Source organism: Calonectris borealis, chromosome 3 (assembly GCF_964195595.1).
Source record: "Calonectris borealis chromosome 3, bCalBor7.hap1.2, whole genome shotgun sequence".
NCBI lineage: Eukaryota > Metazoa > Chordata > Aves > Procellariiformes > Procellariidae > Calonectris > Calonectris borealis.
The window spans coordinates 102,677,070-102,692,587 of record NC_134314.1 but is presented as its reverse complement, the minus strand read 5'-3'; the positions used below and the strand labels follow the sequence as shown (position 1 = coordinate 102,692,587).

Here is a 15,518-nt window from a genome sequence, read left to right as displayed (position 1 = left end):
ACAAATGTCTACTCTCTAGATTGGTTTTAGAGTGGTGCACAACCCTGCTTAAGTTTCCTAAACTAAGATGAAATTCAAACAAATCAAAAAGGTTTTAAATAGAGCAAGAATATTATTTTTAATATTTTAACCTGGAATTCACCAAGTATCTTCTCTCTTCTCGATCCAAAGCTAACAATTACTGACTCAAAGTAAATAAATATGTATCCAGCGGAGCTTAGTAATGTACTGAACATTATAATATTGCTTTGTCTACCAAGTGCAAGGACACAGATTTGAATATTACATAGAGAAGAGATTTGGGGGTCCCTTGCCAGATTTCTTGACTAGTCTTCACAAGACACCAATGGGAGGTCAACATCTGTTCTAATCAAAGCTCTTCAACATCATAGTGCACAAGAGAAAATCTTCATGCATGGGAACTTTATATTGCTTGCATCGCACCAGAAAGAAAGTGTAAAAATAAAAACCCAAACCAAACACCCTCCTGCCCCACAGAACACTCACCCACTACCACCACCCTTACTTCTTCAAACAAGCCAAGCATATCCCCATTTAATTTTTTATGAAGGTAATGACAAAAAATTGAGTTGAAGCAAGCAGCTAGATCATCTCATCTGTCCTTGGGCTCACAAAGGAATGACCAAAGAGTACATATTGTAGTATTTAGTTTGGTCTGAATATATTGATGAATTGGATTCACCAGAACAGTGCAGATTATTTATCTTTACCTTTTAGCATTGCACTCTCCAAATATATGCGTACATTTTTGTTACATCTCCTACAGACCAGCACTTAAATTTACTTTAAATTGAAGACTATAGTTCTGAATAGTCCTTCTGGATTTGACTGGCCTTCAATGCTCACCATTTGTTCCATAGTAGGAAACCACAATGGAGCAGGAGTGTTGATGTAATAAAATCTTAGCGGATGTTTCAGTTTGTACACGTGAGTTGTCAGAACCATAACGCAGTAATAGAATATGCTCACAGTCATCTGTGTGATCTAAGGATACAGACATATAAAGCTTAACACTGAGATTTCTACTAGTAGACTATGAGCTGCACTAAGCAAAAGCTTTTACGTTCTAAAAACAAAGTTAATTTGATTAACACATTATGGAAACAAAGTTGCAAATGACTAAACTAATTTGCTATTCCTATCTTAGACACGTGGTACCTAATACTGAAGTAACTATATGTACTCAAGTTACATGCAGAGCAATAGACCGAAGAACTATTAAAAAACCCCACGAAACAAAACCTAGAAAAAAACAATCAATAATTGATCTGGTTTAATTAAATACTGTTCTGCTTGCTAAAACATTGTCCTTCATCAGCTGCAAATCCCAGCATTCTGCCAACAGCTAACTCTTCCAAAGAGGAAGGTGTATGTTCTCCATCTATAATATACAAATTGCATTAAGAAAATAATTTGCATGAAGCTATAAACCTGAAATGGACAATTTCACTAGTGCTTTTTTTTAAACAGATAAAAAGTGATGTCTAACTTTACTTCCAAACTTATTCTCTCAGCTATTTTTTTCTACTGAAACTATTAGCCAACTAACTGGAAGGAAACAATTTAGGAGAAAATAAAGCCTTTTTAAGAAAACAGAAAACAAATCTTTTACGTTTTAAGAGCAAAAACCAAACATGAGCAAGTATTTCACCCCATCTTTCCTGCCCAATATTAACAAAAACCTTCAGTATATTTTATGCGAAAAATGTACCTTTATTAGGGCTGTTTGAAAGTTTTATTTTCTTGAGCTCAAAAGAGGCATTGTTCAGTTTATGCACATAACTTACTCTTTAATAGCTTCATTATTTTGGGATGCTTAAGTAGGACCTTGGAACTCCAGAGCTGACCTCTAAATTGCAAGGAACAAGAGGAGAAAACACTGCATGAAGGAGAAACAGACAGTGGTGGTCTTTGTAGGAGAGCATTTCTAGGCACAAAAGCCTATTAGTACTTCCCTCATGAGGAAGAAATATTCCTCTACAAGACCTTTATTTGACAATGTGGGGCTCTGGCAGCAATAAGAACCTAAGAAGAAAATTGGTCCTGCTTACATTGAGCTCTGGCAAAAAAATTAAAGCTGAATTTGTCTCCTGAGTCAGCTCACAGCACAACGCTGCATACCGTTTATTCAGCAACACCATAGGCTGATATGTCACCCAAGTTCTCCTCTCCTCAAACCTTGTCCTCAGTAGTCAGAAGGTCCCTACCGTGACAACAGATCCACTACAAAGAAACCTTAATGGCTCAGTTATGCTGTATTATGCAGATCTCATTCACCAACCTTCCACAGAATCTATGGGGTTGGCTTTAGTACGCCTGTTCTTACTGATGTACGTGAAATGCAGAGCAGAAAAAAAAATCCAACCTGGCTAACTTGTCACACATTTACTATTCGATCTTCAGTGATTTCACTGACAGAGAAGCCTGATAACTCTCTTTCTAGACTTGATGGGAGAAAGACAATGTTTTTTTGTAGTCACACAGCCTGCATAGTTATTCAGATTTTGTCACATAGATTTTTGATAGTTTTGAACAGGAACAGAAAAAAAGTTACTCCCAGTTAGTGCACTAAGAGAAGAACCTGGCTCAGCCCACTCATAGTAATATCTGGAGAGTTCTGTTATCTAGAAATCACATAAAAATAAACTTGCCTTCCATAAAGATCCTGTTCCAGTAGATTTGTCCAACGTGATTGCCTCCAAGAAATATTAGATTTGATAAAATCAACATTGAAGTGCTAACAGATGCTAGGACAGCATGAAGTCGACGACGAATCCTTGGCGAGAAGAAACGCTCCTGAGGGGCAAAACAAAAGGTGTAGATGAAGTTAACAACCCCTACAATTTTTCAAGCAACATTAGAAAAAGACATTGTAATTACAACAAACAACTTTTACACATAAGTTCAAATCCTTATGGAACAGATTCCAAAGCTTTTAAAATATCTAGCAGAACTCCCACCAACGCCATTTAAGTTTGGGTAAGACTTCACGATAAAAAGCGGTGTTGAATCATAGTTGAGGTTGGAAGGGACCTCTGGAGGTTACCTAGAAAGATCATCAAATCAGGGTCAGCTAGAGCAGGCTGCTCAGGACTGTGTCCAGCCAAGTTTTGAATATCTCCAACAATGGAGACTGCACAACCTTGCTGGGCAACCTGTGCCGGTGTTTGACTATCCTCACAGTAAAAAAGATTACCTTACGTTTAAATGGAATTTCTTGTATTTCAGTTTGTGCCCGTTGCCTTTTGTCCTGTCACTAAATACCACTGAGAAAAGCCTGGCTTTGTCTTCTTCCCCCATACAATTAAGTATTTATACACATGGATAAGATCCCCCCTGAGCCTTCTCTTCTCTGGGCTGAACAGTCCCAGCTCTCTCAGCCTCTCCTCTTACGGCAGACGCTCCAGACCCTTCACCATCTTTTTGGCCCTTTGCTGGACTCACTCCAGCATGTCCATGTCTGTCTTGTGGTGGGGAGCCCAGAACTGGACACAGTTCTATACATTCTGTGTCTTAATTCTTTTCTTATTAAATGTACTCCTTGATGAATTTTTGCTGATGGATGTAACAGTAAGAACATGCTTCTGGGGTAGATAATACTATCCAATAGGTTCCAATATGGAGTAAAGCACTTCAGTACAAAAAAAACAGCATCAAACAACTTCAGAAGTCATTAATGCTTTCGTTGATTAATAAGACTTTACTGAAAGATTCTAGAGTCAGATCAGAACTGGTTATCGCAATGAGTCTTAATAAACAGATACTTCCATATAAAAGAAGATTTAAATACACCTGCAATCCCAAACTTTTTTCAGTGCAAATATTACTGCTCATGTGCGAGAAGTGTAAATATCTGTTGTAAAGTTTTTGGTACTGTTGTTCTAATGATACAAATAAAGTAGGTCTCTCTCCACCATATACTAGTTTACATTTTTCTGAATCTATATTTTGCATTATCACCTGAGGTGTGAGTGCAGCACGGAAACTGTAAGTAGATGGTGAAAGAAGGGTAAGAAAGTTTTAGCTTCCTCCAATATTCAGTTGCTAGAACAAATTTTAAAGAGCATTACAGCACATCACAAGGAAATATTGTCTCATTACTGCATAAGGAAAAGTATCTTGTTCATCATGGCCCCAGGCTGAAAGCCTCTTTACATAGTGCCTGAATCTGCAAAAGACTGAATGCTTCGTGGGAAGTGACGAGCATTTGCCAGGGCATGGGAACTAAGGAAAATATCCGGAGCTGCTCAGCCTTCACATCATAAACGTTGATGTTGCAGAAAACAAAGTCTTGTGACTGCAGCATCAAAAAAAAAGAGCAGTAATTAATCTTTAATAGCTGCAGCCAGACCAGACTTCATGCTCAGATACCTGAAACAACATAAAGACATGCTCAAAACAGATCTAAAAATACATTCCTAGACAATTAAACTGCTAGTTTTGTAAGCATCAAAACAAATGTTTCAACTGCTAGATTATAAAATGACAAATCTTCAAATAAATGATAGCTACAAGCATAAAAATACAATTTTAACATATTACTGCAAAGTAGATCTCCCGTAAATCGAACGTTAGCCCCAGTTAGAACTATATCTAGTGTATGAGTCAGTCTGAGTCAGCATGAAAATGGGGATAGATAAGCTTCAAGCAAAAGTACTCTGTATCAGGCTGTATGCGCAATACAGCAATAATCAATCCTCCATACAACGCTGTTGTGGTTTAACCCCAGCCGGCAATCAAGTACCACACCAGTACCAGAAGCCATTCTAGCTTACCTATAAATAAGACTAGCTACTATGAAGAAAACTAACTCTATCCCAGCCAAAACCAGCACAAACACTATGAAAAACATTCATGTACGAAAACAGAGACTGAGATTTTTCTCTGAAAATTCTGGATGAAAACTAGGGCATCAAAGGAGAAGGGTAGAGAATATAAGACAATTTTATAAATATTCACAGACACCAACAGTTACTTAGTGAAACAACTTTTTCCCTTTCTAGTACTTTGTGTCTCCAAAGCTGCCCAAGGACTTCCAAAACATTCTCCTTCAGTTCACACACAGGTAGAGGATATCTTAAGTTTGTCTCCTCCTGAAATGCACAGTATGAATGCGTGGTCCCATATATGAAAAATGCATGCCGTTCAGTTTTAATTAGGAAAGGGAAAAAAAAGAATCTTCTGGTAAAGCTGTAGAAAGAGTTAGAGATGGACAACCCATCAGACAGCTGGTGTTGGACTGCGTTTTCCACCAAGGCAGTGATTAGACCTGGTAAGTTTTGAGGTCTGCCTGTTTTAAACCCAAAGCAGTACGACTAAGACAAACAACATGAATAGCTAAAAAAGCTCTGCCACTTTAAAAGAAAAAAAAAAAGAATACAGTTACTAAAAAAATAAATAAAACTGTCACATATAATACATCACCCTCTACAAAAGTGCTATATGTTAAACAACACAAGTTAACTGTAGTACAGACCATAAAAGCCTTTGGTCATTTATAAGGTATAAGGGAGTAGTTTAAGACAGAAACAGTTTAGACAAACACTGAACCCTTTTCTGGGTTTTGCTGTAGCTAATTTCCATTAACTTTGCTAGGCATTGATCCAAAAAGCAGTACACATTTTCCTGAGAGTCTTTGATGTCAATGCAGCTTTTACCCAGCTGCAAAAAAGATGAAAAAAGAAAACGTTCTTTAAACATCTCATGTCATCTAGAAAAAGCTAACTATGAAAGTACCTGAGCAGCTATTGTGTTCAAATTAATACACTGGAAACATTAATTTACCCATGAAAAAAGAATGAGGCTGGTCTAGATAATCTGTAATAACATTTGTGATTTAAGTATCTACCAGCATATGGATTTTTCTGAATATACAGCAAGTTGTTTTCATCAAAGCAGACAAAATTAAACAAAACCTCCACACCCACAACTCTCCATTATGCTATTTAATGCTTTTAAGAACATGTTCCATACAAGCAGCTGCTACGGATTTGTGGCGTTTCTTGGGATTTTACTGCTGTCTCTTTCTCTCTCCTCTTTTCCTGGTGGAAATAAGACCAGAAGATAGAGTGGTGAAAGAGAACCTAGGGTTAAAATGACAATGAAGCCGTGGCTGCCTGGCTGAAACCCTTGTATTTGCATCCTTCCTCAATGCTCCATCTTACTTGTAATCTCACATCAATACTTCATCATACTTTACTTTTAGTAATCATCACCATCCCCACCTCCCCAACCACTGTGAAATAAATGGACTGTAGCATTTAAACTACACAAAAAAATAGACATATTATCAAGATACTCCGTCCAAAGGCATGCAGCATGACATAGGAGGTGACTTACAAAGACTGGCTCAGGCCACCTTTCCTGGAACTGAATGGAGTTTGGGTTATTATTCCAATCCAATTCCTGCTGTAAATGAAGATCAGCCTCAGACATTTTTGCCAGATGTTGGGAAAAACCTCTCTCTGCACATTGTTGGCTCTAACAAAACTGGCTACCATTAGACCTCTCTAAACTGGGCCTTCTCAGTCATCTTACAAAAATAAATGATACTATCATGTACCTTGGAAAGTAAATCTGTGTATGTGTTTGAGAGGGGTGGAAGAAAACACGTATGAAAAGCATTTGCACGGTCCAAACATTCCCATTCCTAAATCCAGTTTCAGTTAGACACACGTGTCACATTTAGCCTCTAAGTGAAAACCAAGCCAGAAATAGGAAGCTTGTATAATGGTTGTTTCTTGATAAAGATAGCTTATGAAGGACAACATGCACCAGAGTAGATCATTTAGGTTAGAATTAAAAGTCAAGTTAAAGGACACGGTAGAATTTTGAAGTCAGAGAGCATGTGAGAGAAAATACTCATTTCATTTGCTTTGCACGGTAATTACACCACTATGAGTGCAAACCAAACAAACATGGCAGGAGAAGTGGCTTCAGACAGCAGAGCATCATTTAAAAGAACTTCTCTCTAAGGTGAGTGAGAGCTGATCAACGATAAATTTGCATTTTCACTGATTTACAGGACTGTGTACAATGATATTACTGAATGGCATAGAGAGATTAAATTGAGGGTCCAGAAGTGTTTTTCCTAAATGCATTTACATCTCATAGCTAGCCAACAACAGACAAAATACTTTGGGGAATACTGACCAGAGTAAGTCATTCACCCGCCCATGTGGAAGTTGAGGAGACATCCAAGACCGAATTCTGTACAGCAGTCAAAACCAGGCAGTCCTATACAAAATACCACACTGAAGTCTTCTTTTACAGAAATAAATCCCCCAGTATTTTATGAGGGACCCAATCCTACAACTTCCTACAGCAACCATTCTTAAACTTTTTCTAGCAACAGTGGTGGCACCATGGTGATTTGACATGTCCCAAATGCTCGTTATTCAGCGGGCTGTTGAATCCATTTGCAGTAGCTTGCTCTGGGAGCAGGTCACATGCATCACGCTGTTTTAGGGAGGGCTCGGGAACTGGGGTGCATGTTCTCCACCACACTGAAAATCCAACCTGACGACAGGATGACATGTGGCCAGAAGCCTCGTCTGACAGACATTAGCTGGTTACTTCTTGGCAAGTGCTCAGAAGATGGAAAAAATCTATGCATGCTGCATTCGCAACGCATCTCATTTATATAGCTGCTCTGGGACAGATTAAAGAAAACTTCTACATAAAGTTAGTGATGTTATCAGGCTTGCTCATACTAAAAATACTTTAACAAGTCCCATGTAAGGGAATTAAATTTGCTGCAATTTAAACAACCGTCCATCTTCACGGAGTAAAACAGAGATTCACAACATTTATTTCTTTTTGAACTACCCTTCCAGAGACTTGATAATCCAAGCACATGGCAAAATAAGAGCGTATGGTAAAATTAGAGAAGCAGTTGAATATTTCTTATGGGAACATATGCACCGTGAAATAAGACTGTCAGATACTATGGCCAGAGTGACATGAAACATGTGCTTGCTGCTACAAACTGCAACACTACAGATTACATTATTCTATTTTCATCTGCCTTTGGTTTTTAAAGGGTCAAAATAATCTAGTAAAATTTTTAGAAGAGTTGTCTTTTTTAAACATGTAATATTTAATTACTATCTGTTCTACAGATTTCATCCTCTCCCACTTAAACCTATCAGCCAACTTATCCATAACAATTTTAAAGTAAGATACACAAACTACACTATTTGTTGTGTTGAAGAAATCAAGCAAATTAACTACCATGAATATAACATCTAGTCCTGCATTATCTTTCACTGCCTCTCCTAGTGTATGAGAGGGGAGTAAGTGTACTTCCTATGGTTATTAAAGCTCCATCCTTTCAATTTCCTGAAGGTTTTTACTAGAGAAGCAATGCTTAAAAGCTAATTTAATGTTGACTCATATTTACGTCACAAAAACTAAATGAAATATTCTTTGCAATGGTCTCTTATATAGGGTTTGCAAGGATTGAGGGGAGGGGACGGATGGGTAAAATGTCTGTGGGTAAAGTTGCTGCAGTACAGGAGGGGCACAGGTGGTGCCATTACGCTTATCAGGAAAATGCTTGGAAAAAAAATTAAATCGCTTGCTGGGGTTCTTTTTACCAGTGCAATTTAAGGATCTGAACTTCGGTTTTCACCCCCCATTGCATCACAACTGAAGTAAGGCCCAAATTTGTTTACTACTTTACAGAGGCAACAGAGACTACCCAGTCAATCTTAAAAGCACTTCTAAGTGCTTTCTTTTAGAAAATGTTCTTAGATAAACGATGGGTCAACTCTTCAATGTCTATCTCTGAACCCTGGTAATCACCCCATGACCACAAGAGTGAAGACCTCAATGCATTCCTTGAATCTGGGTCATCCGCAATGCAGCCATTTGCCAAAAATAACGGGACAGCATAAAAACAAGAGCATGGGTGAAAAGCTGAAAGAGAGCGAGGAGCAGATGGGACGGTGGGAAGGGAAGCGACACATCCTGACTAACAGTTACCGGCTATTTTATCTATCTGCAGTTAGGCGCACTGAAAATGGAGGGCAGGGTGTGACTGAGCAGCTGGGGGAGCAGATGGGACGGAGGAAAGGCTGAAAATTGTGACAAAGCTCTGCCAAACAGAATGTCAATTTATTTAATTTTTAAAGTGAGCAGTAGAAATGAAGATGGGTTGGGTCCAAGCAGTGGGGCAACTTCTAAAAATGTTTGTTAATACACATTGTCAATGAGTAATACTGACAAAAGTGTGTTTGGGAGACTGCAGAAACGAAGGGAGGGACTACATACGCTCATTAATGTTGGTAGAAGTTAGGCTCGAAGAGCAGCAGGAGCAAGGGGAAGGCAGCTGATGAGAGGCTGATATGTCAATATAATATCTACTCCTGCACTCTGAAGCTGAAGGACAGATGTTGAATGGGGTAAGAGTAGAGACTGCACAACAGAACAGAAAATAAAGAATTCTGGTTGAATACACATGCAAAATACCCATTTATGAAATAATCCAAAAGAAACCGTGGAATCCCCAGAGCTATAGCAGTAACAAGATAAGGAGCAAGCCTGCAAGCGGAAAGTGAACAAGATGGGCTACCAGATCTTATCCATAAACAACTGCCACACCAAATGGAAGAATAAATTTAATTTCCTATCAACATATACTGTACCCTTCAGTAATCATGGCAATCATTCCTGTTTGCTCTGTTCTTTATCTAGCTCTAATCCAGAACCAGTCCCATTTACTTTACTTTGCTTTATTTTTCTAGCATTTTATTTTGCTTGCAGTTGTTCCCTCCCTTCTCCCCCAGCTGCACTGTGGCCTGAGGTCATCTCCTGTTTTTTTCCAAGGTATATACTTTCCTTCCAAAGCAAAGGTAAAAATTAGCTCCTGGAAGGTTCAACACATGAAGGCGGGAACTGACAATCTTTTCCAAGAGACAGGATGATGCAAATGACCTGTAATTCCCTACATTGCTCCTATAAAAAGAGGACCACACAATTAAAATCAAGCAGCTGTCAGTTAAGATCTATTTTCACAAATAGAACTTGTTTCTGAATTTAGGAATAAATGCTATATATAGTATTTGAGAAGATACTCATCTTCTCTATTGAAGTCTTTCTAAACATTCACTCAACAAAACGCTGTCTTGCACTAGCACCAGTTCATTTTTAGATTTTCCAAAAGATCTACATTTATAGCACCTCTCAGCAAACAGCCAACCCCCCCTTCTGTTTGAAGAAAGCCTCCTACCAGCTCGTATGTATGCACTACAGTTACAGATGCATGTGTGAAAGTTTGACATACACAGAAGTAAATTTCTGTACTTGCTCCTACACTTACTCTTCACCCTCAAAGAACCTGCCCAAACATTTTTTTTTTTAAAAAGTGACAGCTCGTGAAAAGTGTGAAATGAACAGCATTGAAATGCACCATCCTCTTTTCTGTTTTATGTTTAAAGCAGGGAATTTAACCAAGTAATGGCAGCGTACATATTCCTGTAAACGTGCCTCAGCTCTCACCAAGGAAGATGGGTCAAGAGAGCCATGCACTCTCCTCTGTGTCCAGGTCCTTGACATTCTTATTTTTGGTCTTCTGGTTCTCTCAGTTCCCTCATCCACATATTAATGTTTTTACCATTTAAATTGTAATCAAACTGGGAAAGGATCTAACTTCACCAATCATTAGTGCTGCATTTTGGTCCTGCCCTTATGGCCCTCCCATACTGCCACTGTGAAACTGTTAACAAATAAGTAATATACAGTAATAATCCCCATGGAGACATCTGATAGACACTCTCATCAAATACTTTCCCTGTGGCAAGTTTCTGTAGCTCAAGGCACAGCAGAAAGCCAAGAGTGCAAGCGCTCTTCAGTACTTTAACTTGTATTTCCATAACTGCTGACATGTATTGTCTGGACTAATTTTTGAGGTGAACAACATAGGGAGGTTGTAGCCATGTAACAGTAACAGAGAAGCGCATAACCAGCATACTCTGCCTTGTTTTCACCCTGTAGCGTGATTTACTTGCTTTTCAAACTGCATTATGGCCTGAGCACCAGAAAACTGCCTGATGTCTCCAAAACAGAAGAAGTAGTAAATAATGCTGGTAGGTGAGAGAAACAATTTTTTGTTATGGCAACTGAGCAGCTACGCAAGGGGCTTCCCAGCTGACATTGTGGTCTGAAGCAGAGCGGCAATCATCTGGTTAAAGACAGATGGAAAATCACAACAGTTTCTCCACTGCTGGCATCAAAAATAATATTTCTTGCACAGATTTGACAAAAAAAAATGGATGCTTGTACTCAAAAGGTAGGAAATGATAGAATGTTATCTCTGAAGTCTTACTGCAGCCACTTTGGTCATTCGCTGTATAAAAGCTTATATCGTATCGCATATGCTTGTCCCTCACACAAAACAACACCTACTAGATTTTCAGTCTTTGTTACTGAGTCTGAGGCAAGAAGTTCCCTCAGTAAAGAAAACCAGAGTCAGAGTGCAAGTGTGTGTCTGTGCATGTGCATTTTTAGCAGGGCTCTCAAAATGTTTTGGGATCCACTTCCATGAAGACAAATGAACCCTTACAACAAGAGGGTGGAGAAGAGAGAAAAAAATAAAGACAAGCAAAAGCAGAAATGTGGCAAGAATTACTTGACCTAGAATTATTGTTGGCAAAGCTAAAAGTTCAGTGGAAAAAACCTAGGATGCATCAGCCAGCCCATATTCACCCTTGATGGTCATCCAGCAGCTGAGTACAAAACAGCACCTCGATAACTCAGCTTGCTGCTTCTAGGTACCATACAGAGACCAGTTGTCACAAGTCTGCCCTGGCTAATGTTCACGTCTAGGGAAAGGAGTTTCCACTGATTTTGAGTCAAAATCTTTGGATATTAGAGATTTCTGGTTAAAGCAATGATACAGCTGAACTCAAGGTTGTGGTGGGGTGTGGGGGGTGTGGGGTAAGCCCCATCCACTGGTCTCGGTTTTGACGTTATGGGTGATACCTGCATCTCAAAAACCAATTCTACACTACAGAATACAAGTCTGATTAAGGGACTTTGTTCAACTATCCCACTTTACCTTCTTACAGATTCTCAGAGAGTGAAGTGACAAACTCAACAGAAGTCTACAGCAAGCACATAAAAAGGTTATGAAGAAAGTATCATTTGCAATGCTTGCCACTTGATTGAATCAGCGCGTTGCAGTGAAAGTATGTATGAATTATACAAAACTATTAGTAAAAAAGAAAAAGCCAGACAGGCTTGACATTAGTAAACCAGCGATATACTCTTTCCACCAAATGAAGCAAAATAAAGATCAAAGCTTAGTGTGTGCTGAAGAACAACTGAGAAGGGTCTTTATTTATTACACAGATCTTATTAAAGATCTAATCTTGCAAGGTGGTCAAACATACTTCCCTTGAATGAGTTCCTAATGTTTGGTCAGATCTTGCCTCAGCCAGCTGCAGAAGGAAGCTTTACAGTTATCTCACGGCAGTTTAAAGTGAGTTATACTTGCAAAAAGAAATCCTATCATTAAAGGAGATAGTTATACGTTCGCAACATGCTTGCGAAATTCACAGGAATTTTTATCTTGGCTAGGCTGAATTTGGGCCCTAACATAGGGCTGAGTAATTACTGCAGCAGAACCCAATTGGTTTCTTTGTCCCACTGACTTTTAAATACGGACGCTCAGCCTACTACACCGTACTGCTTATGTACGTTTGCAAGGGGGAGGTTCCAAGTACTTGAGCTCCTCCTCTTCCACTTCCTTTCCTCGGCTTTTGTCTCTTACATTGTACTGCTTTGGAGTGCTTTTCAGATTCCTCTCCATGAGACAAATCACCTAGCAATAAAATAACCAGATTAATCTGCCTGCCAGATTAAACCACAACAGAAGTAAAGCTTTCTGCTGGGGTAAAGAGCTAGGTCCGCTCCGCAAAGATTCCAGCAGAAAGGTGTGCAGAGGAGGAAGTGGTGAGACTGCAAGGAAGGGAGGAAAGGGAAATTAAATCTTTCCCCCTTCAATAGCAGCGAGCTGTTAGATCAGCTTAATTCCCTGTTGAACCACAGCCCCATCAGCACCTTTCCATGCTCCACACCAGCTGTCTGCAGGATCATTGCATAACTTATTAGGAATAACTGCAGAAATTTTAAAGCACCTAGGAGAACAAACAGGGCAAACAAAATTAAACAGAGAAAAAAATAGACAAAAAACCCTCACCACACCCAACGTTTTGAAAGACATCTAAAATTCTATCATCTCTGCGAAGCTGAGGATGCCAATTGTCATTGACCACATCTCTGGTACCCAAAACAACGGTGATATTTTAACTATAGAGACAAACGTATGGAGTTCATTCTTCTGGGGGAAAAAAAATCTAACACACTAACCAAAAACACAGACTTCATACAAAATATTTCCCCTTTTGCAAAGGGGGGTTGGGAAGCTAATTACAGTGTACTGAAACGGACTTAATTAGCGCACCTCGTTACAGCCATAAATCAAAAAGTAGAAATCAAAGTATTTTATGCTTTAAAAACACAAAACACTTATAAGGATAGTACAAATTACTTTAAAATAAGCCATGCTTAAAATTAGTTGGTTTCTCAAATTGAATTGTTTATCGTGTATTTAGTTTCTTACTAAATAAAGCTAGAAATAAGATATTAAAATAGAAATTCATCATAGCATGATTTTTAGAAGAGATATATTTATGTCTCAATTTAAAAAATTCTTACTAGACTGAATGACATGTTCTCACTTTACGAAAGAACTAAGGAGATAAATGTTGCTGTTTCAATTGAGATTAAAACATTAATTTTAATGATCTGCCAACTTCACCCCCTTTGCTACATCTTCTTTTGGGTGATTTCCAAATATTTCTTTTTAAAAAATCCATTCATTTAAAGATGTTGTCAGCTATTCTAAGGTTTAAATCACTCTAGATCTATTTTTATACCAAGATCTAATTTCTTGTATAGATCTGTATCTTGTTTTCCTTAAGGAAAAAGGAGAAAGAAAAAAAATTATATCACTGGAAGAATGATAGCCATTAGCATTTTCCTTCAGAAATCTGACACGTTATTTATTAAAAGTCAATACAAATTCTGTCATTGATTTCAAACAACTTACTACTGGAATCTCTGTTCATCTGTAAGAATTTAATACAGAATCAGTGAAACAAAGCACTACTTTGCTCAGTACGGGTCTAAATACCTCCTGAAAAAGTGAAAAAAAAGAACTGATAAAAACACAATGAAACTTCTCCAGTTTAATATAAAGTTCCCAGATATGCCCTAGCTTTTGACGCATAGCATTTATTGTTGTTCTATATACAATGTTTTAATGAAAAGACAATATTACTTCATTCAGCTCTAATTTATTGGTATCTAACAAATAATCTCTAGGGGACAAAAAAGATACATAGATAACTTCTCACAACACAACTCACTGAAACATGAAAGTTCAGAGCAGTGTAAGCTGAGAAGTATATAAGAAGGAGCATCAGCTGAAATCAGCTGAAATCAGGAAGCCATGTACTGGTTTGCAACCAGTACAAATGAAAAGTTTCAGATGCAATTTTTTGGGTCAGGAAATGTACCGTTTTCAGTAAATATTTGTTTATATGCTGATTTTACTTCTCACAAATAATGCCCGTGCTTCTTTGTTCATTCTAGTTCAATATGCCTGAGATGACATTTAAAACTTGTCAGACTGCTACAAAAGTGTTCTTTACCCATATTGTGCTCGGTTTCAAGTGCTGAGATTTGAACTACCCTAAAATCTGCATAAATATCGGGTCCAATTCTTTTTATATATATTCTTAGTCAGCACAAGGATTCAGTGAAGGACGAGACTCAAATGTGCTTTATTTAGATTTCTAAATCTTCCTTTTGCAAGAGAAGTGAGACAATATAGTGGGGAAAAAAGGGAAGCAGTTTTGATATAATTGTTATTCTTTGTGATCAATTCAATTTAAAAAACAGAGCAGAACTAAAATTCAACTTATTCTTCAAGATTTTTTTTTAATGTTTTACTAATTAAACACCACCTGCTCAACTGAATTATGTAACTCAACTTTAACAACAATATATGAGGAGGTTTGGTAAATAGAATGGGTTAAAAAAAGCATTAACCTGTGCTTTGTATTTTTTCAGAAACTCATCTGCTATTCTGGGGACAAAAATAAACTTTCCTTTTCAAAAATAGCCTTCAAGAGCCAACACAGCAAGTGAGTGAAGCACAAGAAAGCAAAGGATTTCAGATTGTCAGCAGATGAAATTTAAGTGAAAAATCCATCCTCCAGATCGGGGTTCTCAACGCCACAGTGACTGGGCTTGCAGCACACCTCTCGCTGAGATAGAGTTATAGGAATGCTTACAAAAGCCAGATTACAAGGGAAAAAAGGAAATTTATACAGGGCATTAGGGAATTTGCAGCTCATTTTAGACATGATACTTCTTAGAGGATATGGCATCACTCCACCTCTTGATAAGGAAGGGTCAAAGTCCAACTA

The 15,518-nt window shown here is 38.1% G+C and overlaps 1 protein-coding gene across 1 annotated transcript in view; it reads right to left on the bottom strand.

Annotated features, from left to right (window-relative positions):
• HHAT (hedgehog acyltransferase) overlaps positions 1-15,518 on the bottom strand; it is a 167,031-nt gene that overhangs the window by 68,352 nt on the left and 83,161 nt on the right. The window contains exon 11 of the mRNA XM_075146994.1: positions 2,673-2,817. Within this exon, the coding sequence (XP_075003095.1) occupies positions 2,673-2,817 (145 nt within the window). The remainder of the gene's footprint in view (positions 1-2,672; positions 2,818-15,518) is intronic.